The sequence below is a fragment of the Macaca mulatta genome, chromosome 12 (genome assembly GCF_049350105.2).
Source record: "Macaca mulatta isolate MMU2019108-1 chromosome 12, T2T-MMU8v2.0, whole genome shotgun sequence".
NCBI classification, from domain to species: Eukaryota; Metazoa; Chordata; class Mammalia; order Primates; family Cercopithecidae; genus Macaca; species Macaca mulatta.
Window position 1 is genome coordinate 120240078 of NC_133417.1, and position 24711 is coordinate 120264788.

At 34.7% G+C, this 24711-nt stretch overlaps 1 protein-coding gene across 1 annotated transcript in view; it reads right to left on the reverse strand.

The window, feature by feature from the left end:
• The window catches only part of ABCA12 (ATP binding cassette subfamily A member 12), a 210828-nt gene that overhangs the window by 93972 nt on the left and 92145 nt on the right, over positions 1-24711 (reverse strand). Inside the window, exons 6-11 of the mRNA XM_028831081.2 lie at positions 23931-24116; positions 20061-20239; positions 12275-12387; positions 7701-7776; positions 3351-3469; positions 2199-2305 (exon numbers count right to left, since the gene is read on the reverse strand). Coding sequence (XP_028686914.2) covers positions 2199-2305; positions 3351-3469; positions 7701-7776; positions 12275-12387; positions 20061-20239; positions 23931-24116 — 780 coding nt within the window. The remainder of the gene's footprint in view (positions 1-2198; positions 2306-3350; positions 3470-7700; positions 7777-12274; positions 12388-20060; positions 20240-23930; positions 24117-24711) is intronic.

Here is a 24711-nt window from a genome sequence, read left to right on the forward strand (position 1 = left end):
GTAACCCTCGAGGAGAGCATTATATTCAGATTGGGGATGATGTTTTCTATTATTTTTAGCCCCAGTCCCATCCCGTTAGTATAAATGGTTGAGACGGTGGTGTTTCCATTCCCCTAGTGTATATTATGTGCTTCCTGGTGACTTTCTAAGTCAAGAACTACAGTAAGTAATTGCCCAGGGAACATGACTACATTGTCAGTACTCTACTTTAACACCCTCACTTTTTCATACATGCATGAATCAAGCCTTAAGCTCCTATTATGTGGGGCTTTAGGGGTGTTGAAAGCATAATTTCATCAGCTTAAACTCTAGTGAGGAAAACAGACCTGACGTGCAACAAATTATAATGACAAGTAATGAGTTCCAAATGCCAGAAATCTCACTGCCATTGGAGATGTCATCCCATTAGAGATGTCCCTTTCTAAAATGCAAATTTCACCTTCTTCAAATATACAACTTTCATGATCAAATGCAAACTCCTTGACAAGAAAGTCAGGATCTAGGCTCACCCTCACCCTGCAGCCCTCTTTTCTGCCTATCACATGGGCATCTTCTGTTCCAGCTGAACACATGACTGCAGATACCCTATACCTGTCTTTCAACTTCACACCTCTATCTTCTTAAACTCAGGACTCTGTGTCTAGAATGCACAACTAACCTAATTCTACACAGCCTTCAAAACTCAGAGAAAGCATTATTTTCTCTACAGAATTTCTTCTCTCCACCTCTGTCCCTTACCATCCATGTTAGATATCCCTCCTCCATGCACAGAAACCTCTATCCATCTATCACAGCCCTTATCTCACTGTATTACAATTGTCGGTCTGCTTTTCCATCTCCTCCACTGGATTGACTATAAGTACTTTGGGGTTAGAGGGTATGTCTTACAAATAAATAGATTAGTATTATGGGAGTACATATAATTGATTAAAAAGTGAATGAATAAATATTATAGGAGCACAGAAGAAAAAGTCATTATCCTGGCAGAAAAATAACAAGAAAGGTGATACTCTAATATAGAAGAAGTGATGTTTAAACTTGTCCTTGAGGGGTGAGTAGGAATTTTCCAGATGAATGTACAACTTCCTTCTCATTTGCACAAACAAATTAAGATAATGCAAATTAAGTATATTAGAAATTTTGATGCATGTGGAAGACTAGGGCTAAAATGTAGGTAATGGTAACTAGCACATTTATTTGTAATATACATGGACGTAATGTTCTGCATGCCTGCTTAATTATACCATGTTCACTATATAAGTCATCTTGCTTTCCTTGAATAAACCAGTTCTAATTTCACTTTATTCCTGACTACGTAAATCGAATTAAATAGCTATTCTTTCTAGGAAAACAGCTTTCAAATTTTAATAGGGTTATTTAAAAAATAAACTAAATTTCATGATAACCTGTATACTATATGCATGAGATGAAGAATAATAGACAAATAAGCATAAAGTGATTCCCACGTTAGAGTTATCAATTTTTTGGTTGCCTTTTCCCACATTCTCTAGTATCATACATTTTAATATGACTTACTCATTTTAGTTTCTGATGACAACAATAAAAGTAGGGTGAACCACATTTTGAGATTTTTGTATGCTGTGAAATCTAAACCATCAGCTTTCAAAATCTACTTTTACAGATTTTAAAACTTAGGACATCTCAAATTAGAAATCATATTATGAATCCTTTTCCAAATCTCTTTCAAATTATGAAGTTTAATATGATAACTGTTATTAGCCATTCCCTTATGAATGCACATACTGTAATTAGGCTCTTTGGGGTCATTTCATGCAGAGATCTCCACGGATTAAAAACAAAACACCATTATATAATGTCAAACTCTTTAAGAACTTTTTTTTAAATTTATTATTTTTTTTATAGACAGGGTCTCACACTGTCACTTAGGCTGGAGTGCAGTGGTGACAACAGCTGATTGCAGCCTCAAACGCCTGGTCTTAAGTGATTCTTCCCACCTCAGGCTCCTGAGTAGCTGGAATTACAGGCATGAGCCACTGCATCCAGCTATAAACTCTTTTGTCACCATTTTTCTAGAGTCCTAAGAAGGGCCATTATAAATCTAGAGTTAAAATAGGATCATTATTTACAAAGATCAGATTTAAAACTTAAAGTAAAAGTGTATCTTATCAAATATTATGGGAAGTGTTAAGGTTTATTTTTCTTCTTTCATGGCTTACTTTTGATTTTAGGACTTCAGGAACTGGAGGGATGTAATCCTCATAGGAACCATTTCGAAGAAAAGATTTTTTAAGTCGTATTGTGGACTGCAGGAGTCTTAGATTTTCTGTAAAGGAAGGGAGAAGAGTTACTTTATGCGAATTGCAAGGTCATTTAGGAAACCAATTTGAAAGACACCTCTATCCTGATTTATTACTAAATTTTTCCTAAGATAATAGCCTACTTCAATATAAATATAAGATGAGTGAAATTTAAACCTTTATTTGAACCATGGGGACAATAGAATTCATTATTTTAAAAATATTCTCTGCTTAGAGATAAAAATACTTCTAGCAAAGGTGCTACATAGTTTTGGCTCTTTGTGAACTGACTATGCTTTTATTCCTGACTTTTGGATATACTATATAATTGAAGTATCTTGGAGAGAATAGGTTGTAGAATCACTGTGATATAAATATGCCTTTCCAACCTTGACTAATTCATACCTTGCAAACAAAGACCGGACTTAAACATTTGTTGTGCTATTTTGCTTGCCATTAACTCTCAGAAAACTATTTTTGGTGTAGGAAAAAAGAACGTATGTGTCCTAGAAAATGTGAGAAAATAGGTCTTTTCTCTGAAAAAAAGAGAAACATTTGATTAAATATAATCTTTGTGGTTGCCCATGTAGGCAGAAAATTGCAAATAAAGTATGTAAGGGTAGAAAATAAAAATAGTCTGCCACAAAAATGCCTTTGTTTATGTAATTTACACCTGCTTTTAGGACTCTGTGTTATCATTCCTTAACATTTTTTAACAACTAAGATTATTAAGAGCATAAAAATGTCATGAAGGGTCATTTGAACCTCGAATGACTCTGGACACTTGGAAAATTTGTCCCAGTGGCCATTATCATATTATCCATTATATGGCCATTATATACTAAAATTTGTCCAGGTGGCCAGCTAGTGCTAGCAGCAGCAACAGAATAATATGATAATATGACTACACATTCCCTTTGTATAACAAATCACCAGACTGAAACCGATGCATATGGAAACTAAGATTTTACAAATTTTCTTTCCTGTGTAAGCAAATGCCTCAAAAACTCACTACTTTAGAACAGAGGTAGAAACCATGAGCAGCATTTTGACTGCTAAGAACAGTATTACCTGGTGAACCCCTGGCCAAACTGTCAGTCACATTTCTCACACATGCCAAGTAAGGAATATAAGGACTGTTTGCTGATACATTTAAGAGGGCATCTTCAAAGTTTTCCAGAATTAGGAGCCTGCAGAATTAGAAAAGAATATAGAAATTAAGTCATATGAAAATAAAGCAAAGACATTTTGTTGAGATCATTTTGGTCCCTGGATGACTCGGGCATTGAAATACTAGGCAGATGGATGTCTTCCCCCATCCAGTTTAACTGTACAAGGGTAGTACTACTCTGCATCCTCTGAGCACTTGCCTTTTCTATGTGTACTATCTTTATATTTAATTATTTTAATATTCCATCATAGGTTATCTTAAGGCAATTTCTAGGCACACTTACATGAAAGAAAAAGGTCAATGGGTGAGGGTTGCCAGGTAAAATACTGGACTCCCAGTTAAAGTTGAATCATAGATAAACAATGAATAATCTTTTTGTGTATAAGTACATCCCATGAGTCCTGGAATTTTTTTCACTTTTCTTTTTATTTTCTAAATCTGGCCACCCCCTTCTGACTCTCCGATTCTTCTCTTGTCAACTGAAAGCCAGGGGACTAGATGATCTGCTAGGTCCTTTCCCCCTATAAAATTGAATAACTAGATTTAAATTCATTTAATTGTGAACTAATGGGATCCCAATGACCAACATAAGTTCCTTTTTTCTCCAATCAACCAATTTAGTGTTTCCAAATTAACCACTTTCTGGTTTCCTTTCAGAGTGATTGGCATGTGAGGATAGGGCCTAAGATTTTTAAGGCTACATGAGTGAGTAAGGCTATGTGAATGAGTATGTGCATACTATGTGTGCTCTGTCACTTCAACTGTGAGGCTGCATCTCTATTTATTTTGTAACTTCTTCCCTTAGTGTCTACTATTGAATTTTATGTAAAGATGGAATAAATGTCAATGGCTGATTTGGGGATCATCTGTTTAGAATCAAACTGTACAAAACACAAATTAACTAGTCCTACTGGATGTTCAACTTAGATTTTATTAAAATACGAGTGGGAGCAGTTAATCTTGGCATAACTAGTAAATGCAGGAAAATGTTTTCATCAATATTAAAGAAGACTCAGGGTGTTTAAATGTGGGTTAACAACACTGGATCCTTAGGAACTTTAAAAGAAAAAATAATGAATGGCAAGAAAACTCTCTAACTTGGCAATCAGAGCACAGCAAAGTGGTCAGAGGGCTGACTCATTTAAATACTATTCATAGTCTTTATGTATTTTTTAAAAAGTGTCCATTTTCCAAGAGCTCATGCTTGTACATAGGCATTTCCTTGACTAGAGACTCTTGGTAATACTTTATTTGGTGGTCTCAGACCTTAGAGATTTCAGACAGTGAGCTTCATTATTTATCAAAGCCTCCTTATAGATAGTCAATGCCATTGATCAATACACAAATGAAGGACAGGACTGTGTATTCTTAGAGTAAGTTTTCTGTCCTAAGTAAAAGAAACTATCTATTAGGGAAATTTCTAAATTACATTATTACTGTTAAAAATGCAACAGGAGTGTGACAGATGACAAAACTAACCCTGTTGTATAGGTTACCCATATAATATGAAGTCACACCTACAGTCAAGTTTCATGGACTGTAGTCCACCTATGATATCAGTGAGTCAAGTCAAATCAAATCAAGCCAAGGTCTAATAATAACCAATATAGTCACAGCACTTGCTCAAAAAACCCTCAGCAGGTGTTTTGAAATGACAGTTTCAGAATGTTGAGGGAAGTTTGAAGCAGTGTCAGAAAGAATATTCTAAAGATAAGCTGGAAGATGGGATTTGAGAATCCAAGACATCAAAGAAGAGACAAATGAAATTATGAGAATAATTGCAAATTGACTGCATCTATTTTGGGAAGAGGAGGGTAGAATAATCCATCTATTTTATTTGGCTATAGTGATAAGTAGAGGTTTCAAGATAAACATTTCTTCTCTGAACAACTTGAAAGAATGATCCATTTAGTTTTGTATCCCACTCCCTGTTCACCCCGACCCCATCCTCATCACAGAATATCTAGCATTTGTATTTCGTACATCATACACTTGAGTTAATATCTGTGGAAAGGACAAATACATGAGGAAAAGAAATGCCGGAAGCTGCAGAGATACTGGCCATTTATCTGAGAAGTGCCCAATGGGGCATCGCTGGATAAGCACATGTCAGGTCATTCTCCTGCTTCAGTAAGGTGGTTCTCCCTTCCTCTCCTCACCTTTCCCCACACTTCCCAATATTGCCCTTCCTTCTTTTGTGTTTGTCTTTCTCTCTGTTATCATTGTTACAACATAGAGCTATTTCCACTTGGTGCACTGCTCAACAGCAAAATATTGGCCTTATCTACTAGATGGACCGGAACAAGGGATTTTCATGGTATATTGTCAAGCTTAAAATAGAGGACAGTTGGGCTAGAATTGACCTTGAAATATCATCTAAGCCATCCTCTTAGTTTCATAAAGAACATTTGATTACAAAAACTTTTGAGAATAGACTTAGTATACTCCAAAATAAGATCTCATATCTGTGTGTCACAGTTTTGACATAAATACCCAATTATTCCCTTAAAACACTGGAGTAATCCTTTATACAAAATCCTACCTAATTCCCAAGAGTGCTTACAATAAAAGGTAGGTGTCTGGATGTGCACATTCATGTTCATAAGTACAAATGCAAAACAAAGATAATGACTTTAGAACAAAAATAATTAGGAGAAAGTAGAACTATGAGGGAAAAAGTATTTTTGAAAATTTGCTTTAGAAAATTCTGAACCAAAATAACTTTTATCTTATACCAGTGTTGCCACTCTGTGATTATTTTAAAGCTGGAATGGAAAGGAAGTCTGAAGATAAGAAATCCCTTAATTTCATCAATCACAACAAGGGCCATCTTAGAAGTATTGAATTCTTCCTAATAAACTGTCAGCTAGCTGTCAGCAACTAACTACATTTGCTGTGGAATTTGCAGGTCTGTGGCACTGACATTATCACTGCTATGGATGCCTCGAGGCTCTGATAAAAATACCTGGCTTCAGCAATAAGCATGCAGTTATCTCAGTTTAAAGGTATTTTGCTATTATTATTTTTGATGGCTATAGAGAGAATGTGTTTAAAAGACATGACCATTTGAAACACGGCAGCCTGGCTAGGATGAAATTGCCTAAGGGCTTGGTTGCTCTGGGAGAAGCACCTGGGTCAGCCACCTTAAAGGATGAGAGAGATGGCAGCAGAAACAGGAGGTAGTTGTTTACACAAGGATTTTGGCCAGAATCTACTCTCAGAGTTGGAGAACTTCTCGTTAAATAATAGAAAGTTTGCAAACAACTAGGTACATTCTATTTTAGCAAAACAAAACATTGGTTAAACCTAAGTACTCCTGTTTGTTTTTATTTGTGTAGATTTCCGTTAGCACCAAAATGTATCCTTTGGGACTAAAATCAAAGAATTTCAATAGTATAATTTATAGGCTAAAGCAATCTTTACCTAACAGGCAGGCCATCTAGTCTCTACATTTGCCTTAAACTACAGGAATTTGCCTCAATTAACTACCATAAGCAACTGTTTGCATTTCTTACCATAATTATCACAGTTACTTCAGGATCTGCTTACATTAATGGTCTTTAGACAGCATAGTTGCTGCTGTTATTTCCACTGCCTATTCCTGAGACTTTATATATGCCAATAAAAGCCCCAAATTAAATAACCTACAAAGTTTTGCCTAACTGAATACCACTGAAAGCAAACAAATTTTGCATTATCTTGTTTAAGCATAAAAAACATTTTTACTCTCTAGAAACCCAAAAAATAGTAATAAAAAAATCGAAGGCTGCTATGGTATGAATGAGTATGTTCTCCCGAAATTCATATGTTGAACTCCTAACCCCCAAGATGACGGTATTAGGAGGCTTGATTATAAGCTGCTCAGTTTATGGTACTTCGCTATAGCAGCCTGCACAGAGCAAGACAGATACTTATACACTGCTTGTAGTGAAAGAAAAGTGTTGGCAGCCCTCCAGCTAGATCATCCTCATAGGCATAAGGTAACCAATCCAGACATGACACATTAGATCTAGTTATGCAAGCTTGGAACTGAAAAAGAGATTTTTTGTGTGCAATGCTAAAGTATCATTAAATAATATCAAAAAATAAGTTTCAACTTTATTTGGACTATGCCCTTCCCTTTGCTTAGTCAATAGTTGGTTTTTCTATTCCATGCTTATGTACACTGATAAGAGGATCATGTTTAGAAATTGTTTTGATTGTTTATTCAGCCAAGTTATCTACCTATTTAGAAATAAACAAAGACTTACTGCGCAGCCAGACTGCTTGGAGATAATGTCTGTCCATCATCCTCACTCCACACATGTGTTATATTATCGGAGTCACCTAAAGTAATAATTTTGATATAGGTAAACATTTAACATGTTTGCTTAAAGATTTTTTCCTCAGTGAAAACCATCCCAGGTCAAATTAATGAGGAGAAAATGCAGAAATCTGCAGAATCATTCTCCAAAGAATTGTATAAAAGACATCTATGCTCTTTTGTTGGAAATATTTGTGATATTTATAGGAAATAGATGCCTACTGATCAAAATAATCCCAATGGTCAAGCATATGCATTTCTAACAAGTTCTTTGTCTGTGCATCAAGCCACTACATTATTTTATCCCAGGACCTGCATATGCAGATGACTGCTGAGTACTATAATGAAGATTGACTACCACGTGATTTGTTATTCAAATGAAGCCAATTTTAGTCTTATGGGTCACTGGATTTTTTTTTTTTTTTTTTGCCTTCAGTTGTCTAGAATGTAGCCTCAGGAAACATCTGCCATCACTAATCTGTATTTTCTATCTTTCAAAAAGCAGCCACTAATCTCAATTGAATGCAGCTGTGAATGCAAATTGACTGACGTTAACAGAACCGTTCTGAGAGTTCTCAAATAATATGAAGGTGCATAGAGTGGAAGGCAGTCACTAAGTTTGGTCTAATGGAAACCACATAGAAAGATCTAATTTAACACCATGAGTTACCCCCAGAAGTTAAATAGGTCCCTGATTTAGCCTGCTGCATAAGGTTGTATCATAAAAGAGTAAGTGTGCAACAGCATCCACATAAAAATTGAAAATGAAAATGTTTTAAATGGCCCCTGCATAAATAAAAACATCATAAATCCAATACTTTAATTCAGCTCCTTTAGGGAAATGGTATCACTTATTTCAGCCTTCTCTTCAGACTCTACTCATTCCTTATAAATAATCCAGTATGTTTCAATGCTGTCATTTTTAGCATTGGCTTAATCACTTTCAATGGGATATTTTATTACCAGCTTCAATAGTTCTTGTATTGTCTCTAGTTAGTGCAACCTAAAGCCTTCTAAAAAGGTACTAGCACAAAACTACGCAATCACCCAATTTTCTCTGGTCCCGATTATTAATTTTATTTGAATTAGCATGTGTGTAAAAAAGACTATCCCAGAATTAAAAATCTCCTTGTCTGTCACCTGTATCAGTCATGTTAAGTCATGTTTGTATGGCCCCTACTATCTGGCAGAGCAGCTGTCTCAGTTTTTCCTGTTCAGCAGAGTGGAGTTTTCCTGTGCTCTGCTCACGATGCAGCTGAATATTATTGCTCTAATAATAGTAATGCATCAGTGAGTTAAAGGGCTAAGAATGAATGGGATGCCCAGAATAATAAACCTAATTAACAATAGTAATACCTATTATGCGTTGGCATCTATATAGAGAATAACTATAGATTTAAACACCTGTTGAGATTTATGCTTTTGCAATGGACAGGTATATAAAACTTTTTCTATGATCAAATTTTGCTCACTTTGAACTCTTATGTGATGCTGAGCAAGCTAAGTGGTATTTGTAATACTACGTGGTTATAGTTTCTCTTTATCATCAAGTGAAATAAAATAAGTAACTAATAGAAAAGTAACTTTATATTATCAATGATAGACTTGACCCTGAAGTTAAATAAAGACTTTTCCCTCTGGTCACTAAGGACTATATAGTATATTGGAAGAAATGCTATACTAAACAGGTCTTAATGAAATAGAAAATGTTACAGACCCTTAAAAACTGAGATTTTACTTCTTTTATATTTGGCAGATTAGGAATACTTAAAATCATATTCACAGACACAGAAATATGGTGCATAGATGACCTCTTTTTACAGTAAGGAACCTCTTTTTATCAGTAAGGATTGCTTTCTATCCTAAATTACAGCCTAAAAATGTAATTTTGTATAATGTACTATTTTGCAAAAGAACAAATTCCAATGAGTCACAAAGATAATCTCTGCTCCCAAAACTCAGTATTTATAAATAGACATACTATAGAGTGTATTAACTGTGTAGCAAGGATCCTCGCTGGAGCCGAGCTGAGAATTAGATATCTTGAGATAGGAAGTTAGGAGGCAACCTTCTTGCCAGGTGTTTATTAGCAACTCTCTATTTTCATGGTTGCCAAGGAGGCTCCTGAAGAAATCTTGAAGTGTGCTCATACTTCAGGGTGGATCAGAGATAAACATGGTGTGAGGAAAGTGGGTAGAAATCAGAGTGTGGAGAGGAATGGGGGAAGGCAGGGGAAAAAATGTAGCATATGGCTTCCCCCAGAATGATAAGTGTGAATGGAGAGCCAAGCTCCATCAGTGGCTGAAAGTGCGGGCCCTTCTGAGGTTAAGCTGGTACTTGCATGTCCCAGTGAGATACCTCAGAAGCAAGTATGTCCCAGAAGGCAAATGTTTAAGTGAGGCTGTTCATAAAAGAGCTCCTGGGGCCTAGCTTTGGAGATATACAGATCCAAGTTCTAATCTCAGTTTGGTCGTTTGCTGGATGAGTAACGTATGACAAGCACCCAGCCTCCTTAAGCCTCTGTTTCTTTGTCTATAAAATGGGATAATAACTGTATCTCACAGAGTTATTTAGATGATAAAACAAATTTCAGATACTAAAGTACTGAGCATTGATACAATAAATATTACCTATTATGTTCTTTACTTGAAAGAGTGATATGAAGCCTACAAAGCTATCTTAACCATTATATTAGAGAGAATCCAAGCAACTCTGCTATGAGATACCACCCCACTCCAGCATAACAGTAAAAAAACAAGGGAAAAAGGATGTTCATTTTCAAAAATACTGCTGAACACTGTGAAGATTAAGATTGAGGTGGCCTGGGTTATGGGGCGGGTATTTGTACTTGGACCAGAAACCCCAGTGCTGTTGAACTGTAATCATTAGTTCTGCCTTCAATGACAAGTTTAAGTTCCCTGAAAGATTCCTAGAAATACTTAGGAGGGTTTTCAAAGTCTACACAATTTCTGCTCAAACGGGTAGGGATTTGAAGTTAATAATTTTTAGGAATTGACATTAATACATCTGCATTGGTATTCTTGGCTTGATAAACTCACAGTGCAGGAAATTTAAAAACAAACAAAAGGTAAGTACATCAAATTTTATGAATAAAAATACATTTCCTTGGTGTATTTTCTTGTCTTCCTGACCATCCAATGACGTGTTTTAAGACTTGCCAAGATGATTAGCACAGTCATAGACAAAAAACATGGTCACTGGTAAATATTGAAAACTGAATTACATCTTTCACCAGGAAACGTGTTCTGCTCCCTGCTTAATAAGAAATGCTGCTTACTTCTCCAGCTTTTGAAGCACAGGTGAGCTTTGTACTTAAAATATTAAAAAATGTAACTTTATTACTTTACTTTATATTAATTATAAAGTGTGAGTCTGAAGATAAAAAGGAAAAGGTAGTAAGGAGAAACATTAAGTTCTTAAGCCTTTAAAATGCAAATATGAAAAGTATACAGAGGAAATAATTGTTTGTTAGCACATTGTCTGGTTTTCTAGCCTAAACTTTTTTTTAGAGTAATCCTGTTTTTCTAATGGACGTCAAGACCATCAAATTTAATAACGGTCAATCCTGCAAGCTAACCATCAATTCTGCAATTGTAGATATAAAAAATGCTCTAGACTAACAGAAAATGACATCCAAGAGTATTGTTGGACCCTCCAGGGAAAATTCTTCAAAGCCTTCACAGGCATGCTTTATTTTTATATGAAAATTGATATTTCAAGACTATATAATGAACAATCAGCTTTTGACCTGATGATCTCAGGATGCTTATTTTGTACTCTAAAGGTAAAAGTCGACATACGTAAAAGCTGACAAACTCGCTGAGAAAACATAATTCTAAATTTATTCACCAGAGATAAATTGTTAACAGAACTTGGCGAGTAGGGATTTATTCCTTATGTCTCCAAACCTTTGTCTGTATGTGTCTGTGTGTATGTAGCTGTATGTCTCCGTGTGAGTGTAGACAGTACTATTCTAGATGTGCCAAAGGGACATTCTGTGACTGACTACCAACATGTTATACCTTGTCTTACTGGACACAGCAGTATATTTATACTGATCTATTTGTGCTCTAATATCAAGATGGTTGAGGGGCATATTTTTGCAATGAAAGAACTCTAATTAAAAAATCAAAATTTGAAAATGAAGTTAAAAACACTGCAATTCACTTGAGGCATTTGTTTCAAATAGTAAGGTAGAAATCTATTTGTTGAGGCATATTCGCTGATTTTTTGTCTATACCAAGTATAAACATAGTTTTATAAGCTAACAGAGATCATTTTCACCTAAATAAGAACCCTAGAAAGTCACAGTTCCCTCTTCTTGGCCATTTCTCCCTTTCTCCACACTTCGATTAACTTGAGATCCAGATTTATTCATAGCATATGTCCCCACCTAAGAATAATATCATCTCTACATGATTACTTTCATTGCACTCTGCTTTATATTTCCAGTGGGCTTTGTGACACTGAATTTAACACAGTAAGATGGAAATATAATACCTTGAGCTGGGGAATCCAGAGTGTTGAGCAGATGTTTAACAGACTTCTGGAGGGTTCTGAAACCTTCGTTAGTTGCAAAATGTGGATAAACCTTCTGCACAACCAGTAGCACACTAAGGAGTCAAAACACAATTAAACCAGATTCTGTTTCAAGGTTTGCAGACAGAAACAAAAGATTGTTCAAGGAGAAAATGGCTACAGTATAGAAAATTATTCTTATAAAAGACAAGATGCTACTCTTTGTAATGTAATTATTTGTCTTTTCATGCACAAAATACCAACAAAATATTCTTAACTGGACAGAGCAGTTTATGTTTCCAGGTTTCTAAAACATCAGGAATCACCAGCCTTAAAGTAATGGAGCAAGGTTCCCACTGATTTTTTTCTAAGACTTAGAAATAAGTAGTTAAGAAAACCAACTTTCAATTAAAGAATACATCTTTTTTTAACTAAAAAGAAAAATTAAATATTAGAAAGTATTTTCATTAAAAACCAAACCCAAATAAAGGATCTAGTTTCCGGAATAATTATTATTTAAGCATTTATAATATTTATCTTTTGCTAAACAGATAGTAATGTTTTCGAAAAAGAAAATGGACGTTGCCCTAATTAACGACTATATTCTGTCCTTTAAGTGGTCTATAGGCACTATTCCAGAGGTAGTTCAAAATTAATATCCATACTCTGTTTCTATAGCTTTTATGTTACCAATAAGATGGGCAGTCTACACTGGGGATAGACAATCAGAAAATTCAGTTATGCTTGAGTTCATCCTGTATTTCGCAAACACGATTAGTTACTTAAAACATGTCTTTTAGTTCCTTTATAGCCATTAGTGCATTTTAAAGAAATATTGTTATTACACATGTATTTCTACATTATACAAATACTGTGACTTATATCAACAGTTGAGTCAATGCTTTAGTTAAGTAGTAGTGAAAACAAAAGGCTTTTGTTAAAAATTTGACATTGTGAAGTTAAATGTAGTACAAATTAGCCAACAGTAATTTTTCCCTATCTAGTTTCTTAGTAAACTGAATGCGTATTCCAGCAATAGATAGTATTTGTGTACATGTTCATGGCATTCTATAATGTTTTTAGAGTTTTTGAGATTTAGATTAAGATTATGTTAATTTTAGTCCCCTAGATATGAATGATAGCTGTTTAGAGACCTATGTCTAGGGTGCCATCTGGGTAGTATCTAGTATAACATAAGGATATACATGTGGATATGTGTGTATGTTTATAAACATACACAAAAATGTATGCATATATATTTTCTAACATTTAGTTTTCTAATAATTCTATAAATTCAATTTATTTGTCCAGTTTTGCAGATGGGAAAATGAAAGTTAAAAAAGTTAAGTAACTTACACCAGGTTATTTAGTTAATAACAAGTACAGCTGGGGTCTGTCTATTTCAAAGTTGATGTTCTATCTCCCCTATATGTTGCCTCTGGCACAAAAGCTTTGCTTCAATATGGTGGGGAGAAGGAGGGCAGAACATTTCTGCACAGAGCCCACAGGCATTGTTAACTTATCACCCAGCTGTGTTCCAAACAGTTGGCCATAGAGACATGGCTGTATTTTTCTAATCTCTGCTCTATATACATGACTGGTGATACCTCAGGCATTTTTATGTTTGCCCCAAGAATCTCCTGGTTCTCAGGTGTTGGGTTACTTCCAAACCCTAGCAACCACAGAGACCAGTTAGCCTATCTCAGGGCGTAAGTCTTGGCCAGCCTTCAAGCCTGACCCTCTGCTTAACTCACCTGACCTATTGTCCCAAAGTAACATCTTCAAAGACTGAACATTTGACAATCTCATTAAACCTTTCAGCATTATTATCATTAACATTATTAATTAAATGTCAGTAGACTTCATTCATCTTTATCTAACAAAATGTAACTTAATAAATAATGACACCTGGACTCCCATCTTCTCTGAAATCCTTTAAACCATGGATACTTGATATTTATTTTACTTTATAGATTATTTTTCTTCTCTTCATCATATAAAAATGGAAATCATCAAAACAAAACATCATCAAAAACAAGTTGCCTTCTGAGTAAAGGTAATTTTTAAAAAGAGTTTTTGTGATTTATGCCTCAGCATAACCTTCATCTCAGCAAGGCAACAATCCTGTGTATCCTATCACGCGCTTTTCTCGACTTTTGAGGTTGCTCATTTCTGCTAATGACTGTCTTAACTTTAACATTATATAACCTGATTTTGGTGGTTGGTTTATATACAATTTACAATGTAAAACAAATGCTAGAAAAATAATAAAAATTCCTGTGGGGTCCATTTGTCTCTATTACTTGTTCAACAAAGACTAAGATAAACCAATGAGACCATAATGTTGTGATAAAACACAGTCATTTGTGAGAAAATTATAGCTTTTAGTGACACTGTCAGCTTAATCATAATAATAAACAGCTGACTTTAAAAAATGGTTTATACTGAAATATAATCCAAGCCATGTATTTAATTGAGAATTTTCTAGTAGTCACATTTAAAAAGTTAAAAGAAGCAGATGAAATTAACTTTAATAATATATTTTAACTCCATACATCCAAAATATTAGCATTTCAATATTTAATAAATATAAAAATTACTAATGAAAGAATTTAGGTCCTTTACTGTACTACATCTCCAAACTAATGGGGCATCTCAATGCAGATGCCAAATTTTAATTGAAAAGTCTTAATCTGTATTTATATTTCATTAAATTTACAGGTGAAAAAGTAGATTCACATACCTAAGCCATTCTAAACATACTAAAAAGTATTACAATAATTGAATCAAGTATCAGTTTTTAAAATTTAAATTAATCAAAGTTAGTAACATTACACATTCAGTTGCTTAGATACACTAGCACATTTCACGTGCTCAAAAACCACATTAACTAGGGGCTATCATGTTACAAAGATCAAGTATATAAATTACTGGACCACCCGGAAAAGTTCTGACTAAATAAAAGTCAGATGCTATTCTATCAAAAAGGCAACCTATACAATGGTAGAAAATATTTGGAAACCATTTATCTGATAAAGAGTTAATTTCCAGAATATATAAAGACCTTCTACAGCTCAATAGTAAATACATAAATACATAAATAAATAAATAAACCCAATTTAAAAATAGACTAAGGACTTGAATAAATATTTCTCCAAAGAAAACATATAAATAGCCAATAGACATATGAAAAAATGTTCAATCATCAGAGAAATGCAAATCAAAATCTCAATATCATTGCATAGCTCTCAGGATGCATATTATTAAATTTTAAAAGAGACAAAAAGTATTGGCAAAGATATGAAGAAATCTAAACCTTCCATGCTATTGGTAAGAACACAAAATGTTGGCTGGTCACAGTGGCTCACACCTGTAATCCCAGCACTTTGGGAGGCCAAGATGGACGGATCACCTGAGGTCAGGAGTTCAAGACCAGCCTGGCCAACATGGTGAAACCCCGTCTCTACCAAAAAAATGAAAAAATTAGCTGGATGTGGTGGCGCGTGCCTGTAATCCCAGCTACTTGGGAGGCTGAGGCAGGACAATTGCTTGAATCCAGGAGGTGGAGGTTGCAGTGAGCTGAGATCATGCCACTGAACTCCATACTGGGCAACAGAAGGAGACACCATCTCAAAAAACAAACAAACAAACAAAATGTTATGTGTCCCAAACCTTTTTTTTTCTTCTAAAAAAAAAGAGGGGAGGGGGCATGAATACATGTGCAAAACATGAAGGTTTGTTACATAGGTATACGTGTACCATAATGGTTTGCTGCACCTACTAACCCATGCAACCCGCAGGCCAAATCCAGCCCTAAGGCCTGTTTATGTAAATAAAAGTATATTACATACAAAAAGAATTGTTAAGCTAGTAGATTTCAAGTGTTCTCACAAAAAAATAAGTATATGAAAGAAATGTATATGTTAAATAGCTTGACTTAGCCGTTCCACAATGTACATATATATTACAACATGTCATATGCCATAAATATATAAAATTTTTGTCAGTTAAAAATAAAAAGAAATATTGCTGAATTAAAGAAAATTTAAGATAAAAAATGTAAGAAAAGAATACAAAATAGGCCAGGTGCTGTGACTCACACCTGTAATCCCAACACTTTGGGAGGCCAAGGCAGGCAGATCACAAGGTCAGGAGTTTGAGACCAGCCTGGCCAATATGATGAAATCCCATCTCTACTAAAAATACTAAAATTAGCCAGGCATGGTGGCACATGCCTGTAGTCCCAGCTACTCCTATCTAATTGTAACTTTCTACCCCTTGATCAGCCTTCCCTCATCCTCCCCTTTCACCCAGCCTCTGGTAACCATTCTTCTACATTCTACTTCTATGAGATCAACATTTTTAGGCTCCACATAAAAATGAGATTATGTAGTATTTGTCTTTCTGTGCATGTTTAATTTGTTGAGGAACCGCCATATTATTTTCCGCAATGGCTATTCCACTTTACATTCCCACCAAGAGTGTGTAAGAGTTTACCTTTCTCTGTATGCTGCCAGCATCTGTTATTGTTTTTGTCTTTTTGATAATAGCCATTCTAACTGCAGTTAGACGGTATCTCATTATAGTTTTGATTTTGATTTTCATTTCCCTGATGATGAGTGATGTTGAGCATTTTAAAAATACACGTTGGCTGTTTATATGTGTTATTTTAAGAAGTATCTATTCAGATCTTTTGTCCATTTTAAATTACATTATTTGTTTGTTTGTTTTGCTAAGGTGCTTGAGTTGAAGTTATTTATTAATAAGCTATTTTCATTATTATGCAGACTCTTTTACATTTATAATCATTACTTGACAACATACTCTATTGCATAGTGCCAAAATATGCAATAATTATATTTTAAAATTTAAAGGGAATTAAAATAGCTGCAGCACTTGGATTAGAGCTTGTTAAAATAAAATAGCCACAGCACAATGTTTTTACCAGTGTAATTTGCTCCACCAAAATAACGCCTAGACTATTCTCAATAGCAAAGACTTGGAACCAATCCAAATGTCCATCAATGACAGACTGGATTAAGAAAATGTGGCACATATACACCATGGAATACTATGCAGCCATAAAAAAGGATGAGTTCAAGTCCTTTGTAGGGACATGGATGTAGCTGGAAACCATCATTCTCAGCAAACTATTGCAAGAACAGAAAACCAAACACTGCATGTTCTCACTCATGGGTGGGAATTGAACAATGAGGACACTTGGACACAGGAAGGGGAACATCACACACTGGGGCCTGTCATGGGGTGGGGGGAGAGGGGAGAAATAGCATTAGGAGATATACCTAATGTAAATGACGAGTGAATAGGTGCAGCACACCAACATGGCATATGTATACATATGTAACAAACCTGCATGTTGTGCACATGTACCCTAGAACTTAAAGTATAATAAAAAATAAATTAAAAAAAAATAATGCCTAGAGTATTTTTAGATCTTCTGCCTTTTGCTAAATATTATTTTGTGGAATTTTTGTTGTTTTGTTGTTGTTGATTTTTTAATCAAATTTCATTGAAGTATAATTTAAATACAATAAGATGCACCTATATGAGGTGTACAATTCAATGAGTTTTTTAAAGTTGTAAAGTGATAATTTTTAATTGTATAAACTTACGAGGTACAAAGTGAAATTATAAGTTTTGACAAATACACATACATGTAACCACCATGTCAATTAAGATACAAACATTTCAATCACCCCAGAAAATTTTTCTCATGAAGTTGCTCACGAATTCACTGATCTGATTTCTAACACTATAGATTAATTGTGTCAATTCTAGAACCTTCTATAAGTAGGATGATACACTATCTACATACACAGTATGTATTTTTTGTTTTGATGTTTTTGCCAGCATACTATTAATCAAACTTATTTACCTTGTGTGACTCAATAATCTGCTTATTTTTATTGCTGTGTTGCATTTTAATATATGAATTATATGAATAAACCACATTTGTTTTGCCATTTTGTTTATAGATATTTGATTACCCAGCTCAACTTTTAGCTATTATCAAGAAATAAACATTAGCATACAAGTCTTCGTATGTGCGTATATTTTCATTTTCTTGGATAAATACCCAAGAGTAGAATGCAGCCTCATATAGATCTACTGTTTAACTTCATTAGAAGCTGTCACACTATTTTCCAAATGATTGTGTTGTTTTCCACGCTAACTGGTAATATATGGCCGCTTCAGTTGCTCTATGTTCTTGCCGACACTTGGAATTATACATCTTTTAACATTTTACCCATTCCAGTGAGTGTGTAGTGATATCTTATTTGTGGTCTGAATATTATTTTGACTCTTTTCACTGCTACACTATACAAGTCGTACAATTCCCCTTCTCCTTTTCTCCTTTTACAGATTCACCTGTTTGCTTCCTAAGACAGAAGATAAATAGGAGGAAAAGGATCAAATGTCAAAATGCTGAGTGAGTGAAAATTTCCCTAAGAGATAAAATGAGGGTTAACATAGAGAATCAAACTTCCTAATATCTTGCTCCTTCTGTATTCCAGTTAGGGTATGTTACCATGGAAACAGTATAGGACTGGGATTCTAATTCTTTGAGTTTAGGTCCTGGCTTTGCCACATACTAACTGTAGAACCTTGGGGAAGCCATTTGACCTCCGTAAGGATTTGTCTCCTCTTCTGTAAAATGGGAACCTGTTGTCTCCAGCTCAAAGCACTATTCTGAGAATCAAATGAGATTATTGTATCAATACAAGGACTTATTATAAGGTCTTTGAACAGATATAAGCTCTTAAAAGCATTCCGAAAGTAAAAAACAATCTCGTCTGATGCTTTAGACATATAAAATAGACTACATCATGCTATTAGTGACATATAAGAGAGGCAGCCTGGGTTCTGGAGTTAGAAAACCTAGTTGCAAACCCTTCAAGATGCATGATCTGCAAATATTTAATTTTTATGACTGTTACCTAATTTATAAAATAAATACTGTTTGTTGTAAGATTCAATGTGATAATGTGTACAAACGGCTTGGTAACATGTCTAGCATGTAATAGGCACTTAATAATCGAACATCATTGATGCAGTAGTTGGATTTTCAAGGCATATTTTCAAATTAGCTATACAGGGCAATCAAAACCTAAGTACTGTCCATTAAACTCTAAATACTGGCCATGCCGAGATCTCTTTTCCGAATAAAGTAACCTTTAAAGGGGTTTCTCCTGCAAAGATTTTAAAATCTTTATAACATATATACCAAGGCTAACTGATATGCAGGCTTGGAAAGGTCATTTCTAAGCTGACTACACATGAGGGAGACCAACCTCTTTGAGGTGACTAGGAACAAAACTCCTACCAAAATGGTTGTTTTATATTGGATGGTACCAAACAAAACTCACTGAGATATTTTATTCCTGGATAGTTTAAATGCTCAATGCATAGAGCTCAGGTTGTCCCTGAATGAGCTGGAGTCAGTGCTGCAATATATCGTTGGTCCTGCTGTACACCTCATTCTTAGAAGCTCTGTGATACCCGGTAACGATACAACAGTTAGGATCAGTTCCTCATGGATGCTTCCATAACCTTGATGGCACAGTGTGTGTTTCTTCTTTGTTTAACTGATACACTCACCTTTGTTACTAAAATCTGCAATAAGAGGCTGAAGGATTATTTGTTCTGTTTTTAAATAACCCACCTAACAGTAATCATCACAGGTAACATTTTTTTAAAGACTTCTTTGTGAACACTAATATTACATTTAATTCTTATATTTTCTTACCTGTTTGCCTTTCGAAGAACATCAAATAGATTGCTTAGTGATGTGTCATTCTGAAACACATTTGGAAAACTAGAGAGAAGCTGCCACACAGCTTTCTGCTCTTGCACTTGTGAGAAGAAAGACAGCACTCTGACTATTTCCTGAAACACTATCTTCTGATTGTTGGGGTCACTGGATAGCTTAAAATATAAAACCACAAACAGAGTAAAATGAGACTTTAACATTCATAATCACGTGGTTTGCTGTTTTTAAAAGCATCAAAAATCTGATTTTCACATAAGCAATTCTTTTAGATCTTTACTCAGTTTGAAGCCAATCTTTTATTTGGAAAACCAGCAACTATTTCTAATGTTCTTAAACATAATTGGATCTTTTCCCTGTAGCTCCAGAAATTGGCATAAAGTTTGATTAACAAAGCCGTATTTATATAAAATATTTCAAATTATGTATTTCAAAATTAAAATTAAGTTCCTAACATAAAATTAGCTTTGAGTAATGTTTTATTTCTTAGGACTTGGTTTAGGAGTTGCAGATATATCTTCCCTATACTTATTACTAGATATTATATTGTTTGCATGGAGTACTCCTAAAACTAATATACAGATTAGTAGAGATATAGATAGATTTTTATATGTGTGTGTGTGTGTGTGTATATATATATATATATATATATATATATATATATATATATATATATATAAAATTCAGGAAAGTGTTTACTATTACAATTACACATACTTAGTGCTATGTGATTTTGAATAATGTCTTTTTTTTTAACCACATATTCTATTCTACATGACCGCCAATTTTGTTAAAAAATATATCATAAGTGCTTTACATTGGATTGGGGATTATTATAACCATACCTCTTTTTTTTTTTACTCAGTAAAATTCAGATTACTAAAGGGTTATTTAAGCATTCTGTACTTAAAAGAAATTACAATAAAAATTCAAAAAATCAAGGGGAAAATACTAGATATGGACATATTTATTTATATCTATGAAATTTCAAGAGAATTTTGAACTTTTTTTGTGATCTCTCATTGTATGTGGGGTTTCATTAAATGTAGATTATTGGTGTCCATTTTTACCATTGTTGTTTAAGGCCAGTGTATGCACTATTCATAATGGCAAAGACATGAAATCAACCCAAATGCCCATCAATGATAGATTGGATAAAGAAAATATGATACTATACACCATGGAATACTATGCAGCCAGAAAAAAGGAATGAGATCATGTCCTTTGCAGGGACATGTATGTAGCTGGAAGCCATTATCCTCAGCAAACTAACACAGGAACAAAAAACCAAACACCACATGTTCTCACTTGTAAGTGGGAGCTGAACAATGAGAATACATGGACACACAGAGGGGAACAACACACATTGGGGTTTGTCGGAAGTGGGTGGGGAAAGGAAAATATCCAGATAAATAGTTAATGCATACTTGGCTTAATACCTAGGTGATGGGTTGACAGGTGCAGCAAACCACCATGACACACATTTACCTATGAAGCAAACCTGCATGTCCTACACATGTATCCTGGAACTTAACATTAAATTAAGTTTTTTAAAGACTAATGTATGCAAACACTCCATAGTAGAGTGTTCTTGGTTCTAATGTATAATATTTTGGTGAGAGGGATATATTGTTTTATCAAAATTTAACTTCTTGCTGGAGGAATCACGTTACCTAACTTCAAACTATACTACAGGGCTACAGTAACCAAAACAGCATGGTACTGGTACAAAAACAGACACATAGACCAATGGAACAGAATAACAAACCCAGAAATAGGGCTACACACCTACAACCATCTGATCTTCAACAAACGTGACAAAAACAAGCCATGGGGAAAGAACTCCTTACTCAATAAATGACATTGGGATAACTGGCTAGCCATATGTGAAAGAATGAAACCAGACCCCTTGCTTACAACCATGTACAAAATTCAACTGAAGTTTGATTAAAGACTTAAATGTAAAACCCCAAATTATAAAAACCCTGGAAGATAACCTAGGCAACACAATTCTAGACACAGGAAATGGTAAATATTTTATGACAAAGATGCCAAAAGCAATCAAAACAAAAGCAAAAATTGACAAATGGGATCTAATTAAACTTAAGAGCTTCTGCACAGCAAAGAAACCATCAACAGAATAAACAGACAGCCTACGGAATGGGAGAACATTTTTGCAAACTATGCATCTGAAAAAAGTCTAAAGAAAAAAAAGAACAACTCCACTAAAAAGTAGGCAAAGGACATGAACAGATGCTTTTCAAAAGAAGACATACCTACGGCCAACAAGCATATGAAAAAAAGCTCAATATCACTGATCATTAGAGAAATGCAAATCAAAACCACAGTGAAATGCCATCTCACACCAGTCAGAACGGCTATTAAAAAGTCAAAAAATAACAGATGCTGGTGAGGTTGCACAGAAAGGAAACACTTAAACATTGTTACTGGGAGTATAAATTAGTTTCAACATTGTGGAAAACAGTGTGGTGATTCCTCAAAGACCTAAAAACATTCAATCCAGAAATCCCATTACTGGGTATATACCCAGCAGAATATAAATGATTCTACTATAAAGACATGCACACGTATGTTCACTGCAGCACTAGTCACACAATAATAAAGACATAGACTTGGCCGGGTGCAGTGGCTCACGTCTATAATCCCCGCACTTTGGAAGGCCCAGGCAGGTGGGTCACTTGAGGTCAGGAGTTCAAGACGAGCCTGGCCAACATGACAAAACCTTATCTCTACTAATAATACAAAAAAAAAAAAAAAATTAGCTGGACGTGGTGGCCTGCGCCTGTAGTCCCAGCTACTTGGGAAGCTGAGGCACAAGAATCACTTGAACCTGGGAGGCGGAGGTTTCAGTGAGCTGAGATAGCACCATTGCCCTCCAGCCTGGGTGACAGAGTGAAGCTGTGTCTCAGAAAAAACAAAAAGCAAAACAAAACGAAAACAAAGACATGGAATCAACCTCAATGCCCATCAGTGGCAGATTGGATAAAGAAAATGTGGTACACATACACCATGGAATGCTATGCAACCATAACAAACAACGAGATGATGTCCTTTGCAGGCAAATGGATAGAGCTAGAGGCCATTATCCTTAGCAAACTATGCAGGAACAGAAAACGAAATACTGCGTTTTCTCACTTATAAGTGGGAGCTACATGACGAGAACACATGGACACAAAGAGGGGAACAACAGACACTAGGACTTACTTGAGGGTGAAGAGTGGGATGAGGGTGAGGATCAGAAAAAATAACTACTGAGTACTAGGCTTAGTACCTGGGTGACAAAATAATCTAGACAATAAACCACTGTGACATGAGTTTACTTATATAACAAACCTGCAATATGTGCCCCTGAACCTAAAATAAAAGTTTTTGAAAATTCACAATTAAAGAAAAAATAGCTTTTCAAACTAGGTTTGAAGTCAGTGAGAAAAATAAAAAGATTTTACCCATTATTCTAAATTCTGACAGTTATATGACTGTGATAATTTAATTATTAAACTTGTATCATAGCCTGAGTAATCTCACCTAAAGATCTCAGAGAAAACAATCAAACTTCATTTACTGTAGAGCAAAGCCATATTTTATTTAAAAGGTGTGTCCACATTAACCATAATGTAATATTTTTGGTTTAGCATTGAAATCATTTCAGCCTTTCACATTAAATATGTAATATTACTTAAAATTAAACTTTGTGTGCAGATGTCTATGCGAGGAAAACATGCCTAAGGTAAACAAATATCCCAGTCAGCATTTCCCAGTCTACATGGGCTATAGAATTGCCCTTTAATTCATGTTGAGTCACTTTGTACATCAAAGATCTACACTCACCTGGGAGAACTGTTTGTTTAGTTCTTGGAGAGAAGACTCTAAAAGGGTCATGTTAGAAAGGCAAAATTTGTTAAAAATATTTCTTCCTAGAAAGGTCCAAGAGAAGGCATCATCCACAATGTATCCTGGATAGCTATCACACAGTTCTCTTCGTATATCTTCTGAAGTTGAATTTTGCTTTAACAGCTAAAAGCATGTGTGAAAAGAGTAAAATATGAATGTTAATAATTGTAGATGTTCAAATATTCTAGTCTTCAAGGAATCTAAGCGGTCTTCAAAATAGCCATTTTAAGGTCCTCCATTATAGCAGCTATTAAAATAACAATGAAGAACATATAATTTACCCATGAGAACTTGTAGAGTGAATGCATGAATGTGGTAAATTCTTGTCATTGTTATTATTTAAATGATTTATATATGATTTATTTGATTGAACTCTTTTCTTGTCTCTGACTAGAAAACCTCAGTATACAGAGTCTTTGCTTATAAAAATCTTCATGCATAAAAATCTTATTCATTTTTTCTGGACATTGAGCAGCGGTGTCCTAACTCAGGTGTCCTAACTCTTCATGACACTCATGGGAAACTGGTTGTGATCTTTGGAAGACTTCCAACAGAAGGAGCTTCGAGGTCTATTCCTAGGATGAACAGTGTCTATTTACAGAAGTGTACAAATATAGATTGCTTCATTTGCAAAGCAATTCTTCCATCTAAGTCTTATATATAGAAAGAAAAAGGAAAACATATATGAAAATATATAATAGCAGGCATAACTACTAGA